At 33.1% G+C, this 18341-nt stretch overlaps 2 protein-coding genes across 2 annotated transcripts in view; both read left to right on the top strand.

Moving 5' to 3' along the window:
• LOC111711313 (uncharacterized) overlaps nt 1-10028 on the top strand; it is a 33469-nt gene extending 23441 nt beyond the window's left edge. Inside the window, exons 2-7 of the mRNA XM_023485646.1 lie at nt 4564-4642; nt 5501-5613; nt 7442-7551; nt 8262-8332; nt 9002-9048; nt 9588-10028. Coding sequence (XP_023341414.1) covers nt 4564-4642; nt 5501-5613; nt 7442-7551; nt 8262-8332; nt 9002-9048; nt 9588-9748 — 581 coding nt within the window. The 3' untranslated portion in view covers nt 9749-10028. The remainder of the gene's footprint in view (nt 1-4563; nt 4643-5500; nt 5614-7441; nt 7552-8261; nt 8333-9001; nt 9049-9587) is intronic.
• A 3030-nt stretch (nt 10029-13058) lies between these two features.
• LOC111711315 (uncharacterized) lies at nt 13059-17298 on the top strand. Its single transcript, XM_023485648.1, has 6 exons — nt 13059-13115; nt 13763-13829; nt 14043-14130; nt 14330-14391; nt 15094-15166; nt 16460-17298. Exons 1-6 carry the CDS (start codon nt 13091-13093, stop codon nt 16613-16615), a joined length of 471 nt encoding a protein of 156 aa, XP_023341416.1. The 5' UTR covers nt 13059-13090; the 3' UTR covers nt 16616-17298.
• Nucleotides 17299-18341: the final 1043 nt, after the last annotated feature.

The raw sequence follows: 18341 nt of genomic DNA, 5'->3' as shown, positions 1-18341 counted from the left end.
ATTATTTATTTAGCAGACAGGAAAGGAAGGAGTTAGTTACAAGGAAAGGAAGGAGTTAGTTACAAGGAAAGGAAGGAGATAGTGAGATAGTTACAAGGAAAGGAAGGGGGTGGTTACAAGGAAAGGAAGGAGATAGTTACAAGGAAAGAAAGGGGGTGGTTACAAGGAAAGGAAGGAGATAGTTACAAGGAAAGGAGGGGGTAGTTCAAGGAAAAGAAGGTGATAGTGATAATGAAGGGAAGGTGGTTGGTTACAAGGAAAGGAAGGATATAGTTACAAGGAAAGAAGGGGGTAGTCAGAAGGAAAGGAAGGATATAGTTACAAGAAAAGGAAGTTGGTAGTCAGAGGGAAAGGAAGGATATAGTTACAAGAAAAGGAAGTTGGTAGTCAGAAGGAAAGGAAGGATATAGTTACAAGAAAAGGAAGTTGGTAGTCAGAAGGAAAAGAAGGATATAGTTACAAGGAAAGGAAGTTGGTAGTCAGAAGGAAAGGAAGGTGGTAGTTACAAGGAAAGGAAGGTGGTAGTTACAAGGAAAGGAAGGGGGTAATCACAAGGAAAAGAAGGGGGTAGTTACAAGGAAAGGGAGGGGGTAGTTACAAGGAAAGGAAGGTGGTAGTTACAAGGAAAGGAAGGGGGTAGTTACAAGGAAAGGAAGGGGGTAATCACAAGGAAAGGAAGGGGGGTATTTATAATTGAAGTTAGAATGGGGAAGTCACGATAAATATGCGAGCTGTGGATAATTGAGCGTATTTACGCATCCTTGCTTTCAACCAAACCTTGTAGGGAAACCTTGTCATAAAATTATCCGACACACAGTGAGATCTTGATTAACGTGCTGCCTTTTCTGGAAAACTAGAAATGGGCACGTTCGGTTTTATTCATTTCGTTCGTGCATCGTTCTTGAAGGACCCATTTCGGGTTTTTTTTCTTTCGTTCAAACAAAATTGATATCGTTCTTTATCCAAATAATCGTTCGTTTTCTCAATGAACAATCATTCATTAAAAACGTTCTTTCATAAAAAATGTTATTTTTTCAGTTAAAAAATTATCGTTGTTTCAAAAGTTTTTACAAAAAAACATTCGTTTAGAAAAAAAGCTATCGTTTTTTTAATTTGGAAAAACTGTTCGTTCATTACAACCTATCCATATAATCTCATTCATAATAATCTAGCTTATTATTTAGTTAAGCGAAATAATACATTTTTTGTTAATATTTTGAATACAAAGAATACTAACTAATTGCACTGTAAATAATAGAACAAAAGGAGGTTTAGCAGGCGGAAGCAAGAATAAGATTAAATCTATTTAATTTCAAATGGTTTTTATGCAAACCTGCATTCTGTAGCATTATATAATAATATGTTTATGAAGTTGAAATTCAACTCTGTTACCCTGTAACAACAGTTATTGATGTTATTTAAGATTGCAAATATACAGCACAAGCTTGCGCTCTGGACTTAACTTGCAAAAAAACGATTTTTGTTCCCTTGGTTTCTAAAAGAAAGGAAAATGCGCTACAACTATGCTGTACAGTTTACTGTACATACAGTACAGTTATTTATACCTGCAGTTTTACACTGAATACACAAAAAAAACTTTAAATGTTCGTTTTTTCTCTTCTTTTCATTCCATTGTTACATTTAGGTTAGCATCTTTAATTAGAATGGATGTGTTGCTTTAATCCACATGTCTTCCTTCAAAAATATTCATAAATCAAATTAATTACAAGATTAAGACTTAAGAATTAAAATAGCATCTAAATTTGCTATGTTGTTTTAATCGTCTTGTAACCTTATTTCTAAAAGTTTATAATTTTGTGGAAAAGAAGAATGACATTGAATTGCCGATAATAATAATAATAATAAAGCCGATAGTACCAGCAGCATAAAAATCAGTATTTTTAAGTGTTCCATGTTCATTTGACTATTTAAAATAACTTATCAGCTTCGTATTTCACATTTATGTGAGAATGTAAATTCCTATATTTCGTCTGTTTAAAGCGCAACTTTTCTGCCTTGATTGGTCTGTAATTACACTACGATTATTCACATCTATTTGGTTTACCAGTTTAACACATTGCCCCAAACTATATTACCAGACGGACCGCGTGTTGCTCGATTGTGCAATTTACAACCTAGTTTTGCAAAATGTACGCAAAAATAATTGCACAACTAAATCCTGGTTTTAAGAAAATTTGCATAATCATGTTTTAATGATGTTAGTATATGAAGATTTCAATACTTAGATTCTCGATATTAAATTTAGTTTTAAAAAAGTATTTGGGAAAATTCGCGTCAGATTATGAATAGTTTAGCTCTTAGTACTTTGTAGAAGGATGACCCGGAAAAGAATCAACCTTTAAACTTGAATATTTTTGTTTTCGTTCCGTTTAAATCTAGATTTTTTAAAGTCTTGATCTCGATAAATGATTGTGGCCCGTAATCCATTGGAATAGAATTGATATCATTTATTATAAAGCTTTAGCTGTCTTTATTGACCAGGAAATGGTTGTATCACGTTTTGGGATAAATCAAACTGTTAGATAAATCAAGGATAAAAATGAAAAAATCTAAATTAAATCTTTATTTCCACCGTGAGTGTGTTTTAACCCGATCAGTATTATTGAAAGATGGTTTTTAATCGATTACGCTGTTGTTCCATTGTTGCGTCAAGGTCTCCAGGGGAATTGAACTCTTTCGATCGTTTTGGGAATCCCGACAAATCCGCCAAAGTACACTTACACTGTAATTTTCGTTCCCCAGCACCTGGTTCATGGCTATTTCATCATGTTCTCACACCCCATTATTTTTGCACATTTAAACTTTTTAGTTCGATGAACATTAAACCTTCCAATTATTCTGAGCACCTGTGGTATTTCCTTACTACGCCTTTATGACAGTTTGCAAGTTTTCTATCGCAATCTTATTCACACTTCTTAAAAAATAATAATTTGCATAACAAAATATGTACGATAGATCACCTTTGATATATTTTGAGATCAACTTTCAGATTTTTCTTTTACCCTACACATTTAAAAACTAATAATGCATGAGCAAAATAAAAAGACCAACAAAAATTACTAGGTTTAGAAAAGAAATGACGTACGTAAAAATGGACCACCCGTTTCCCTCTCCTTATCTCTCCGAACCTGGGCATTCCCTAACCTTGAAAAAAGACTAAGATAGAATTACAAAAGAAATATTTGTATATATTTATATATATATATATTTGTATATATATATATATATATATATATATATATGGCTCCAATTCTTGATCTTGAAAGTAGGATTAGAAAAATCAAATCTTGATTTGAAACCAATATTAGGATATTGATGAAAATCCTTGATACAGATTTTACGCATGTTCAGACGTCCATCAATCTTGAACTCAATCTCGCGTATATGCCAAAAGTTTTCCTTAAATGCCTATTCCTATCATTTAACTAATAGATTAATACAATTTCATAATTTTCTCTCTATATTTGTTTTTTTTTCCATCTGAAACTTAAGATCTTGTTAAATAAATTATTTTTGAATGGTGTTCTAAATTGTTCTAAATTGTTCTAAATTTTGATTTCTGAACGCACATGACGCAGACCGAAATTCTCAACAAAGTGGTCTGTGTACGACATACGCATTTGACGCAGACCTATTTCAGAAATAAAATTAGCTGCTTAAAGCTTACCCTTGACCGACTTCATTCATTTCTTATTTGTTTTCTTGTGAAGAGTGGGGGCGGGGGGCTGCAGGGAGAGAATTTAGATTATTAAAAAAGGGAGGTTGGAGGGGTGGGTGTTGGAGGGAGGGAATAGGAGATATACAACATGTTTATAGTTCTAAATGGACTTTTAAAGAAAAATTAATCCTTCGCCAATGACCGACACTACCCCCTCCCCTCCCCATCCACCAACAATAACTATCTCCCCTCTCCCCCCACCCATGTAGGTCTCCTTGGTTTGCCAGGTGTGAGACAAGGTCAGGTTCCTATCTGTGTAGGCTCGGTGCCTTGTTCTTCTTTTACTCAACATTCAATACCATTCATATCTTTATATATAAATCTTTATTTTTATTTATGTTGTAATCTCTGTTTGTCCTGTCTGTGTTTCTTTTTATGTCGGATCATAACTCATGAACCCCTTGACCGATTTTCCCTAAACGGGAATGTTCTAAGCTTGCTTTACAAATAATAAATTGAGTGGGTTGATTTTTTTTGCGAAAGTTCAGTTTTAAGCCAAAGCTGGATTCCCTCCCAAGTTAGTGCATAGATAACACAGACATATTGACCTCTAGTTTTATTATGGTTTTATATGGATAACTATCCTCTGTATACAGTGGGACCGAGGAAAACCTGTGGAGTTGGAAGACGACTTTTCAGCCATCCGTTGATGTTGTTATAAAGCAAGTAGGCTCACTAGTGGCTTGGAAATTAATTTACTATGTGTAATGGGTCGTCTTCCTATTCCACAGCTGTAATGGTCCCACTGTGGCTTCTCCAGTCCTATCAGTATAAAGGATAATTGGCTCAAAATTTCGAATTTTAAAGAATATATTTTTTTTCAGGAGTAAACAGAGGTGGTGTTCAGAGGTTCGGAGGTCATACTTACTGGTTCAGCTGGCTGGATAATGACTCAAGCGTCAGGTTAGTAAAAATCAAAGGCTGGAAAGAGTTTCGGTCAAGTAGCGGTCAATATATCCAGGGGAGTTTAAGATCTTGTAGAGATCAATATCCAGAGGAGACTAAGATCTTGTTGAGATCAATATCCAGAGGAGATTAAGATCTTGTAGGGATCAAAATCCAGGGATGATTAAGGCCATGGTGAGGTCATATCGAGGAGAGATTAAGACATTGTAAAGTTAAGTTAAAGGATTAAAGATCTGGTGTAGGGTGTAAAAAGGTCAAAATCCGAGGGAGGTTAAGGTCACATGTAGATAAAGACTTAGTGAAGGTCGTGTAGAAGTCAAATTCAGTTCAAGTTACGGGTCATATAGAGAGGTTAAGATCTTGTGTAGCTTAAGGTCTTGTAAAAATGTAAGAGGTATAGTAATTCCTTAGGTTAGGGTCATGTAAAGGTCAAATATCAGTGGAGGTTATGTTCATGTTGGGGCCAATTTAAAGTAGAGGTCTAGTACAGATTAAGGTTAATTTGAGGTAGAGATTAAGTCGAGGAAGAGGTCAAGTTTAGGAGGATGATAATTTGAGTAAGAGGTCAAGATGAGGAAGAGGTCAAGTTGAGTAAGAGGTCAAGTTGAGTAAGAGGTCAAGATGAGGAAGAGGTCAAGATGAGTGGAAAGTCAAGTTGAGTAAGAGGTAAGTTGAGGAAGAGGTCAAATAGAGTAAGAAGAAAAAGGTCAGGTTGAAGAAGAGGTCAAGTAAGGTAAGGGGTCAAGTTGAGTGAGGCTTGAGAGGTCAATTTAGGAAAGTGTTAGGTAGAGGTCAGTTTGACATTGAGTTCATGTCCACTAGAGTTTTCATTTTGAAATAAATTCCTATTTTTAGGAACGCTAAGTGGGATTGGTTCAATGCCAGGAACTACTGCAGGAAACGTTGCATGGACCTCGTCAGCTTCGAGACCAAGCAGGAGTACGACTGGGTTAAGGGATTCATCAACGGTATGTTTAACCAATTGCCGATTCATTTTCCTACCCGCCGTTTTTTAAACGTGTTAAAAGGGGTTTGAATGAATATTACAAGGGAATATACCAACAAACATTGAAAGGTCTCTGACAAACTACTACGTCCATCTCCGACGTCGAATGGTGAATCTCCGACTAAAGTTCTGATAACAAATAAGGGATAGATAATTCTGAGCCTATACCTATTAGTTTGTAATAACATCTCATCATCACATAATAAATAAATTTAATTCTGATAAATGCAAAAATGCAAAAAGTTGTTTTGAGACTGTCAAACCGACTGAACGCTCTTTTTCAAAACTTCCAATGAATAATATTTAAACTTCAAAAGATAATGTCATCTCAATATTAGTCAAATATACAAAAATTAAGATGTATTAAGATGTATTAGCTCAAAATGTTTCCTTAATTTTTGCTTCAACTTGATGACAGTAATATTTTACTTCCGCCACCTGCAGCAGAAAAATAAACAGGCGTTGCAGTCACTCTGTCATGTCTTGAAGAAGATGGAGGAAGCAAAATCTAAATAGTTTCGGAAATAAGAAATTAAAACAAGGAAGTAAAATATAGATCTGTACTACATTACCCCTTAAATCAACAAATGACGGCTTTAAAGGGACTGATCACTTATTTTAAAAAAGGGAAAAAAACAATTTTGTTAACATTAGGAACACAAATTAATAAACCGTGACGCAGAAAGATATGTCACAAAGGACCGTATAATCAAACTAATGCTAATTTAATTTGACAAGGCTTTTAGGGCGCTTCCCGCCCATCTTCTATTTAAATTGTGAACATATTCTTTTTGTTTACATTTAAAAACAAAGAAGAAAAAAATTTTGCGGATTTAAAAAAAAAAATCGCGGATTTTCAAGAATTTAAATTTGTTTACAAAATTAAAAACCTTTAAAACAATTTTTTTTATCATTCATAAACCTTCCCTGTGGTCACGTGATGTCCCACAAAAAAATTTGGGCCCGATCGGTTGAGCCGTTTTGACGTTTATTGGATACAAACAAACAGACAAACAAACAGACAGACAAGCAAAATTTATATATAGATTATTAATTAATTTGTCACAAATCTAAGTAAATCCGAGTTCCTGGGGGAAAAAATCAGTAAGCTCTAACTATAGAATCCATTTCGACCAATTAAATGTTGATTTTTTTGCTATTTTTTACTACAATTTTTAGCGAGAACCACTCTTAGACTCAAGTTTTGATTTTAAATAGTTCAATAAAAGAAAATTTGCAGTGAACAGACCCATTTAACTTTTAAATAAGTTACTGTTTGCTTGTAAAAACCTCCAATACGTTTATTTATTGCTTTATTGTCGTCTTCCTATTCTACAGTTTTCTGATTCTTAAAGTACGTTTATTTTCAAACATGTGAACTATCCAATTCAAAATTGTCTCGAATACAATAAATATCAAGGTTTAAAGATTTATAAGTTTTTTTGTTTAAATATATTAAATCTTGTTATTGCTAATAAACAGTATGACAAGAACAAATAAGTAGGAGAGTGCAGCAAACCATGCAATTAACAGATAAAACTGGAAATATTTCTCATCATTTACAATAAATTCAATTTATAGATGTCCAACCGGTTTTTTCAGGTTTGTAAATCTTTCTGTCGTTTTTATGATATTTCTATGATACTTAATGCATGAACTTTCTGCAGTACTCAGCGTTGCCCGTGATCTTTCAGAATCGTCTAATTCGCAAAAGAAAACGGCCTCCCGCATCAACTCTGATTTGTATGTAAAACATGTATTTAAAAAGTTGCAGCTAATTGTATGTTTAGGAAATGTTCCCTATTTCTGGACTTCTGGTCGTCTTTGTGATTTCGACGGATGTGATCGTCCGGATTTCTTCCCTAAGAACATAAACGGATGGTTCTGGTCCGCTAATCAGGTTAATTAAATATATAAATTTTTGAAAAAAGAAATGAAGATTTTTTGTAGGTACCCATGGGCCAGGGTTTCCCTAAAAAAAGGCAGTCAATTATATATATATCTTAATATGAGCGAAGAGCTTTATTATATAAATATATACATATATATATATATTATATAAGCAAAGAGCTTTATTATGTAGATGTACATATACAGGTTAAAAAGAATGAGACTTTTATGGCGATCCAACCATTCTTAGAAACATTTCATTATCTTGACATATAAAATATATTGTTGCTCAAATCTCCAATTTCCATAGCAAAATATACATTTGCAAAATTTGGTAACAATGGAATATTTTATCTATCTATTTTTTCATGCAAATCTTATTTTTGTTCATAAATCGATTTATTTATTTGCTTATTTTATTCTCTTAATATCTATTTCCTACTTGTAAACTATATTTGTTGTATACAACGAGATTGTATATTACATTTTCCAGCCTCTCTTAAATATTAATATTTCCAGTTAACATGCAATATATAATATACAGTGAGACTCAAACATCTTTGGAAAATGAAGACGACATTTTTGCGATCTTATGTGTGTAAGCAATTAATTTTACCACTGGCTTTAAAATTAAATTACTAAGTAAACTGGTTCTAAAAATCATATCTTATGTCTAAAAGTCGTCTTACTTCACAGTTTTATGGGCCTTACTGTATACAGTTTACAGTATCTACATTTCTATCTCCAACCAATTCTAACTCTGCTTTCCACGATTGGTCTCAAACCGGAGGGTGAGTTGTTTTATTAGCTTGTCTTATTTTTTATTTGGCATCCTACAGGGTGTCCCACGAAATATGACAGTTGGTGAATAGTCTTCTTCATTAATTTGTTAAGTTGTTATACCAAAGAGAATAATAAAAAGATAAATTATATGCCATAAATTATAGGAAAATTGATTTTAAAGTAAAATATATTTGAGTTAAATATTTTCAATTTTGTTATATTTGTCTAGTTTGTCATATTTTCCAGTTTGTCTTTCTTGTCTAGTTTTTCTTAATTGTCATGTGTGTCATATTCTTCCAGTTTATCATATTTGTCAAGTTTATTATATTTGTCATGGTTTGCTATATTTGTCCAGTCTGTCAAATTTTCCAGATTTGACATTTTTTTCCAGTTTTGTCATAGTTTTCCAGTTTGTCATATGCTTCCAAGTTCTAAGAATTGTCATTTATGGTTTTTCTTTCTAGATTTTGATATTTTTGATATTTTTCACATCTTTCCCATTTTTTCAGTTTGCAATATTCTTTCAAAATTAATATATGAATCAAGTTTGTCATATTTGTCCATTTTATCATATTTGTCCATTTGTCATATTTTTCCCATTTGTCATATTTGTTCCAATTTGACATATAATGTTCGAGTTTTTAATATTTTGAAACTTTATATTTCTAATTTTTCAGAGCACAGAGGCCCCAGCCTGATAACAGGGAACAAGTCCAGCAAGGAGGTAAAAGAAAGTCGTCTTCGATTAACATTTTATTTATTACAGGGGGGCCCACAAAACATGAAATTTATGAGAGGACTGTGTGTAAAATAACTCAGATTACATTCTTCATTACATTGTAACTGTAATCTCATTTTTTCCCATTACCGATTTATTATATTACTTTAAAGCAAAACATTTAAGAAAACATTCAGGAGAGGAAAGTTTCAAAACGTGATTTGGCCAAGATCTGACAGTAATAAAAGTTTAAGAACTGTCTGAATATAAAACTAAGAATTGATTCCTTTTCTTATAATTACTTACATCATTATGGAACATTTCATTTAATGCAAAGGAATTGAGTCTTTGCCACAAACTCCGATTTTCTAGTTCATATATTTGTGTAGCCTATGTCGTACACCATAGAACTTTCAAACAACTTTTTCTCTTAGATAAAAGATTCTTAGTTAAAAAATTATACAATTTGGTCTTCTTAAACATTGTCTTTTATTCTTTAAGATAAATGAACAGTTTTCAAACATTTACATTTTTGTGTATTTTAGGAGAGAGTGAATCGTGTATGGCTGTCCTGAACAATTTCTACGGAGATGGAATAAAGTGGCACGATGTTGCTTGTCATCATGAGAAACCAATTATCTGCGAGGATGTTGAGGGGCATCTTAACTTTGCCAGGCAGACCTTCCCTAACATCAGAATCCCTTAAACTATTCACACCGTAACACTTGCAACACTTGTTTTCTTTGCTTCAAAAACTTTCCAATTATAGCGTCTTAATATCTATACTTTCATTCATGAAGGCTTTTAACCGCAATTCAAAATCAATCAACTTTGCTTTTTAAACCTTTTTTTCGCTCTCTTTTATCTCTTCCTATCCATTATTTATTTATTTATTTATGTATTTATTATTAGACTGCTGCTGCTTTGTACTTGAAAGAATTGTAAACACCTAGTCCTAGTCAATTGAATAAAGAACTGACTCCTAACATTGTGTAAAATCATTATTTATTTAGCAGACATATCCGACACAAACATTGAGAGTCGAAACTTCGACTTCCGGGATCGAATATGAATCGGACCTTAGTCGACAAAATTACTTTTTCCCGACCTCGACTCAATTTCCTGCTGGGTTCAAAAATAATAAGTATCGACATTTTTACCGGGCAAATGATTACATCTTTGACCCATAAAACTATCCTGGGGTCATGTGGGTTGCCCCAAAGTTGGGATCTGATCGGTTCAGCCGTTTTGACGTTTATGGATACAGACAGACAGTAAAACAAAGAGACAAGCCAAATATGTTTATAAAGACAATACAAAAGGTATGCACTGCGCACTATACAAAACAATAGATATAAGAATCAAAGCAAAAAAAGGAACTTAAGCTTAAATCAGGTTCTCACAAATGTAGTCTCAGAAAAAACCTTCCTAAAAAAAAAGATAAAAATTTAAAGTTAAACATTATGTCCCAAGTTGTGACTTCTAACTGCAAAAAAAGGCTTCAAAACTCATATTCGGCTTTTCCTGGGACACCCCATACACAGATATGGAATGCAGAAAATATCTGGCAACTCAAGTTGGAGTTTCGGGATTCACAAGGTTACCAATTTGAATACAAGTTTCAGGACAGTTTGAATTATAAAATATCCAAATGTGAAGATTTATTTTGGTCTTAATTATGAATAATCTTGTTTATAACGTGACAAGAAATAATGATAAGAAGCTGCAGTAGCGGTATATTTGTTTAATGTTTGACGACTATATGTCGTCTTTGAAGTCTCAACCTTTACGGATCACCCACGTAAAAGTTGATAGAATTAATCGGCGACGGAAACTATAAATTGAAAAGATTTGATATCAAAAATAGATAAGATAATGAAAATGAGAATCAATAAAAAAATATTGAGAGAGGATTAATGAGAGCAGGTATAATCTCAGGTAAGGAACTCTGAACTCAGGGTAGAGCAAACATACAGGCTGAACTCCAACCCAGGATAGTTTACTCCAACCCAGAATAGTTTACTCCATCCTAGTATAGTTTACTCCAACCCAGGATAGTTTACTCCAACTCAGGATAGTTTACTCCAACCCAGGAAAGTTTATTCCAACCCAGGATAGTTTACTCCAACCCAGGATAGTTTACTCCAACCCAGGATATAGTTTACTCCAACCCAGCATTTAGTTTACTACTAGTTTACTCCATCCCAGGATAGTTTACTCCATCCCAGGATAGTTTACTCCAACCCAGGATAGTTTACTCCATCCCAGGATAGTTTACTCTATCCCAGGATAGTTCACTCCATCCCAGGATAGTTTACTCCATCCCAGGATAGTTTACTCCAACCCAGGATAGTTTACTCCAACCCAGGATAGTTTACTCCATCCCAGGATAGTTTACTCCAACCCAGAATAGTTTACTCCATCCCAGGATAGTTTACTCCAACCCTGGATAGTTTATTCCAACCCAGAATAGTTTACTCCAACCCAGGATAGTTTACTCCAACCCAGGATAGTTTACTCCAACCCAGAATAGTTTACTCCAACCCAGGATAGTTTACTCCAACCCAGGCTAGTTTACTCTAACCCAAGATAGTTTACTCCCACCCAGGATAGTTTATTCCAACTCAGGATAGTTTACTCCAACCCAGGATAGTTTACTCCAACCCAGGATAGTTTACTCCAACCCAGGATAGTTTACTCCATCCCAGGATAGTTTACTACATCCCTGGATAGTTTACTCCAACCCAGGATAATTTACTTCAACCCAGGATAGTTTACTCCAACCCAGGATAGTTTATTCCAACCCAGGATAGTTTACTCCAACCCAGAATAGTTTGCTCCAACCCAGGATAGTTTACTCCATCTCAGGATAGTTTACTCCATCCCAGGATAGTTTACTCCAACCCAGGATAGTTTACTCCATCCCAGGATAGTTTACTCCAACCCAGGATATAGTTTACTCCAACCCAGGATATAGTTTACTCCAACCCAGGATAGTTTACTCCAACTCAGGATAGTTTACTCCAACTCAGGATAGTTTACTCCAACCCAGGATAGTTTACTCTAACCCGGGATAGTTTACTCCAACCCAGGATAGTTTACTCAAACCCAGGATAGTTTACTCAAACCCAGGATAGTTTATTCCAACTCAGGATAGTTTACTCCAACCCAGGATAGTTTATTCCAACCCAGAATAGTTTACTCCAACCCAGGATAGTTTACTCCAACCCAGGATATTGTATACTCCAACCCAGGATAGTATACTCCATCCCAGGATAGTTTACTCCATCCCAGGATAGTTTACTTCTTCCCTGGATAGTTTACTCCAACCCAGGATAGTTTACTCCAACCCAGGATAGCTTACTCCAACCCAGAATAGTTTACTCCAACCCAGGATAGCTTACTACATCCCAGGATAGTTTACTCCATCCCAGGATAGTTTACTCCAACCCAGAATAGTTTACTCCAACCCAGGATAGTTTATTCTATCCCTGGATAGTTTACTCCAACCCAGGATAGTTTACTGCAACCAAGAATAGTTTACTCCCAGGATCCCAGAATAGTTTAATCCCAGGATAGTTTACTCCAACCCAGGATAGTTTACTGCAACCAAGAATAGTTTACTCCCAGGATAAGTTACTCCAACCCAGAATGGTTTACTCCAACCTGTATAGTTTACTCCAACCTGTATAGTTTACTCCCAGAATAGTTTACTCACAGGATAGTTTACTCACAGAGTAATTTACTCCAACCCGAAATAGTTTACTCTAACCCAGGATAGTTTACTCCTAAGATAGTTTACTCCGACCCAGGATAGTTTACTCCTAGGATAGTTTACTGCAAACCCAGGATATTACTCCAACCCAGAATTGGTAACTCTCAGGGAAAAGTTGGTTTATAAACAATGCCGCAAGGATAAACCTGAGATTTAATTACAACCTTTATCAATATCGATATGCTTTTCATGAGATTTCTTGGATAAAGTGATTAAAATTAATAACGTTAGTTTTCTTTTTAGATTAAAATGGATTGAAACCAGTGTCAGATAATGGTGTCTACTCTACTTTACGCCGGTGTGATATTCAATAATAATTTTGCTTTCATATCAAGTTTTCAGTCAAGATCCAATGTATAAAGAAGTCATATGTCTACTTATGAATTTTCGTTGTTAAAAGTCTGCAAAAAAAATTTGCAAATTGTACATTGTACAAGTATTAGAAAATTGCTTTGTTTTCCGATTTTTTTACTTAAATAAAAGTATTGACAACATTATCCTTTACACCTTTGTCTGATCAATCATAAATGAGATATTATTGTTTCTTCTCAGAAAATTGATAATTTCAAATTGTAGATTCTCTCTAACAGAGACTAGCGGATTTATAATAAATTAAATAAATTGTAAAAATTCAATTTGTTTTAAGATATAGCGTGGAAATGTATTTTCCAAGTTGTGGATGTTCAGTGAGAACAATAGAACTGTAGAATAGGAAGAAGACATGCTTGCAATAATTAGTTTATTTGATGTTGTTACGAAGCAAAGTTTTTTCCATGTAAGTTATTTAATTACTTATTAAGTTCAATGGGTCTGTCACTGCTGCACTATTGTTCTGTCTCTGTTTAGTGGACTATTTAAAGTCATAACTTGTGTACATCTAAAGTTGTCTTTTCTATTCCGGAGTTTTGTGGTTCTTACTGTAGAAATCAAACTTATATTATTCAGTTTTAAGTTTGGCTTTTGCACCCTCCGTGCTTAGTTTAGACTGCTACCATTGTTCAAGTAAGAATAGGTGAGATTTTTATAATTTTATAGATTATCTCAAAACTTTAACGCAAAAATACGCAAATAATACGCGAAAAACCTGGTATTTTCTGCATGCAAATTTTATTTTCAGCATATTATGCAATTTATTTTATTTTTTTATTTTCTGATTAGTCCCGAAAATCGCAATTTTAAGCTATGAACAATCTTATATGATGTGGGACACGCTCTATTATTAAAGAAGTGAAATCAGCTGTGAGGACCCACTACCCGAAGTGTACAGTGATGTACATAGAAAATCAGATTGTCAAGTGCCTGCCGAGAGCTTGGTGAGTATTTTAAAACATTTAACGAGCGAAAAAAAATTCGACGAAAAAAAATATTTTTAAAATAAAATTTGTTGGTGCAGAGAGATATTAAAGGATCTGCATGATTTAAGTAAACAACTGTTAAAAGATACATTTTTCAAATAAATTGATTGTCGAAATAACTTTTTAAAACAGATTTCTAATTTTTCCCATTTTTTAGAATGGTAGTCTGGTGCCAGCATCATTTTGTGTCAAGATATTGGGCAACACTGTATACAACAAGTAGTCTTTAAGAAATATTAAGGATTAATATTCTTCTAATATAGATCTCAGTAATTATTAAATTCCTGTTCAAATTTAAAAGTGCTCACATTGGATATCGAAATCCAAAGTTTAAGATTTAAAATATCCATACAAAAGTTCCAATTTCTGTTCAATTGTATTCTTCGGTTTACAAATTTATATCCAATGTGAAAACTTTTACATTTGAGAATAAATGCTTGATTCCTCAATTAAAGTTGTATAACCATCAAGAAGAGATATCAAAGAGAAATTAAATGAAATGGTTTGTCTGTATAAGATGAAGAACAGTGATTGATCCAAACATTTACAACCCCAAGTTTACACTGCTTTTATCATTAAAAATAATAATATTCTCATTTGAAAGTGATATCACTAAACTGTTGGCAACTAATTGTTTGCATCAAGTGCTTTTAAGTTTAAAAAAGTTAAAACTATTGAAGCTTAATCTTGCACGCCTGAAAGGGACTGTATACATAACTTCAAGTGACCCTGCAAATAAAAAAAGAGTGGTATGTTCCATATATAACGGCACTCCAAAAGCCTTCGCGTGATCTATATAGGATATTGTTACAACCTACTCATATAAAGTTTTAAATGGGACCGTTCTTAATCTGACAAGCCATTCATATCTAAATTGGAATTACGCCTGCAGCTGCTCACTAGACAGTACCTTTATTTTAGAGAGAGTTTATTAGTGAGAAGCTGTATCTCAGGGAAGCAGGCTTTCTCACAGTGCGGAGAATTCATTTTCCAGGTTTTCCTTTTATTGGTATTTGAAAATTTGTTGGTCTCTTATATTATTTAATTTACTTTTCTCTTATTTTATCTTTTCTTTTCTTGGAGCTGTTTTTTTTCTTTTTTTTATGTTATTTATTTGTTTTGTTTTCTTTTAACTTTAAACCCGTTTTTTTCTTTATTTGAAGGGAGTGTTCGCGAAAAATGAATCGTGGTATAAGTCTGATGGAATGGAATTCAGTACTGATCGCTTCTAATTTTACCTCTATCTGTTGCGTCCAAAGACGGTAGAATAGTACAAAGCTCTTTGGTTGCGTCTATAAGGAGAACATGGTTAAAACGTCCAAGAGTCCAAAGAAATTCAAGCAAGGTTTAAGCGACATATTGATAAATAAAAAATAGTATTAATACATTATGAAATATCAACTATTTACGAATTTCATCGAATTGAATTGGATGAATTGTAGGTTTTAATATCTGAATGAGTTTTCTTTAATTTAATTGAATTATTTACGATCTGAGTGGAATAGCAACACTCCCTGGTATTAGTCGTTTTTAATAATTTTCATTTTAGTGACACAACAGATTGAAGTAAAATTCTTTAATTTATATATACATATAAATGTAATTATGTAATTATGTAATTATGTGTATTCGTTTTAATATTAAGAATATAATTTCAATAGGACAACAGGGGGGCTTTGTCCAAATCAGCTTTAAGCTATCTGAGCCCCCCTGCTGCAGTAATTTTAATTAAATGTTGTTAGAATTTTATATATTGTTTAATTTGTTATTACGTTTACTGCAGAAAAATATACTATTTGATTTGTTTTAAAAATTAGTAACTATCAATATTGAATTCAATTTTTTGCGAATAGTCCCTTTCATTACATTTTTTAAAATAAAATTTTGTTACTATATATATATATATATATATATATATATATATACCTAGTTTGCATTTGTGCGGTGGTAAGCGAAAATATCAGTATAATGAAGACAACTTTCGATTTCAATTTTTATTTATATCAAGCTTTCAAACAGCATCATTACACAAAAAAATTGAAACAAAGAGAAGCTGTCAATCTAAAAACCTTCTCTTTAATTACTTGTAAACTTCTAATTCGTAAAAAAGCTTGTAAACAATAAAAACTTTAATAAAAAGTCGTCTTCATTATACTACTATTATCCCCTACCACCGTCTAAAAGCGGAATTTGTGCGAACGTATTTATAAGCATGAAAAATGTTAATTCTGGCGCAAACCAAAATTTGTGCGCAAAGATTTTTTAAAACAAATTTTTTTCTTTTTAGAATGAGCTGATGGTAGGATGTATGCTGTTCTGTGAAGGAGAATTCTGTAATATTGGATCCAGTTCTACACTCCCTCTGTATATGGTCCTTGGATATAGTATCCTTGGAACACACCTCTTGGATATAGTGTCCTTGGAACACACCTCTTGGATATAGTATCCTTGGAGCACATCTCTTGGATATAGTGTCCTTGGAACACACCTCTTGGATATAGTATCCTTGGAACACACCTCTTGGATATAGTGTCCTTGTAACACACCTCTTGGATATAGTTTTCTTGGAACACATCTCTTGGATATAGTGTCCTTGGAACACACCTCTTGAATAAAGTATTCTTGGAACACACCTCTTGGATTTAGTCTGGTAATCCTAAATAAATAATCCTTGGATTTAGTCCGATAATTCTCAATACATAATCCTCGGAGTTAGTCCGACAATCCTCAATATATAATCCTTGGATTTAGCTTAGTAATCCTCAATATATAATCCTTGGATAACATTTTGCAATCCTAAACATTTAATCTTTGAATCAATAATCCTAAATATATGATCGTTGAATTTAGTTTAATACTTAGTCTTTGTTGCCTTTTAAGAAATTTCTAAAATTGTGTTCGTAAAATCGAACGAACCGTTAGCATTTCTAAATCACGAACATTTTATTCAAATCAACAGAATGAAAAATTGATATATCTGTTTCTGATTTCAATAGAGTTTAAGGGTTACCCACAAAGGATAAGACTTTAATGACAACCTAAAACTTGAATTTAGTTTTCTTTCTTGAATAAAGTGTTTGTTTAAGGTACAAGGTATCCCAATAAACATTAAGGTACAGGGTGTCCCAATAAACATGGGAATTCAGTGACGAATTCGATATCGTCTTTTTAAATAATTCTTTGGTTTAGTATAGTGATACCTACTGAGAAAGCTGTAATCTGTAGGAGTTTCGTCTGCTATGTTCACATTTTGTTTGTTTATGTTTTGACTGCATACGGTTGTACCTAGTAAAACAAGAAAATTGCAGTATACAAACAGAGTAAACTTGTCTGTCTTCACTATTCATCTTGCGGAGACATTATATAGACACATCTTTACAATCTTTTACCCTTTTCATAAAATAAGCTCTAGCAGACATAATAATATTATGGCTTTTGATTTTAGGTATTACAATGCTAATTCATAACAAAGACGATATCGAATTCGTCACTGAATTCCCATGTTTTTTGGGACACCCTGTATAATGAATAATCTGGCAAAGATATAAACAATTGTGCCGTTATATGGAACCCTGAGTGCAAAAATTAACTAAATTCAATAAATTTCGTACGATTGTCTTTTAAGTTTTATCTTTTATGGGTTTAACCCTGTCGAAACTTCTATCATGATTTTGATTATTATGTTCACTTTTTTGAAGTCCATGATCAATATTATAAACATTTACTGTCTTTTTCCCTCAATGTTTAGTATTATGTCATTGTCTAATCAACATAGATTAAAATTAACCCAACTGAAATATAAATTTGATCTTGTTTAGATTTACTTAAAGATTATAGCTTGTCATAAGGAAAAAGTCAAATTAATGTGAAATTACTGACATGATATTGTGACAACGTAGCTCTCTAGTTTGGATTTTAAATATGAGAAAACCAAATTTATTTGGTGGCAATAAAAAGATCGAAAAATGTTTGTAATAAAAGTGGATTGTAAATAGTGGAAAGTAGACTGCTAGTTCTATCTATGTCTACATATCTGTTTTATAAGTAAAACAAAGATTATACATATTTATATTTATATCTCTATATTTTGCTTGTTTGATAGCTTGTTTGTATCCAATAAACGTCCAAGCGGCTAAACCGATCAGGCACAAATGGTTTTGTGATCCAAT

The sequence above is a fragment of the Eurytemora carolleeae genome, unplaced genomic scaffold (genome assembly GCF_000591075.1).
Source record: "Eurytemora carolleeae unplaced genomic scaffold, Eaff_2.0 scaffold1146, whole genome shotgun sequence".
Taxonomy (NCBI): Eukaryota; Metazoa; Arthropoda; class Copepoda; order Calanoida; family Temoridae; genus Eurytemora; species Eurytemora carolleeae.
The sequence above is the reverse complement of the archived record's forward strand: the minus strand, read 5'-3'. Positions and strand labels throughout refer to the sequence as shown.

Coding starts and splice junctions, on each gene's coding strand:
- LOC111711315 (XM_023485648.1), top strand. CDS start 13,091: ATGGTGTCTACTCTACTTTACGCCG. Junction 13,116..13,762: donor GTCTACTCTACTTTACGCCG/GTGTGATATTCA, acceptor TATATTATTCAG/TTTTAAGTTTGGCTTTTGCA. Junction 14,131..14,329: donor AAGTGCCTGCCGAGAGCTTG/GTGAGTATTTTA, acceptor CCCATTTTTTAG/AATGGTAGTCTGGTGCCAGC.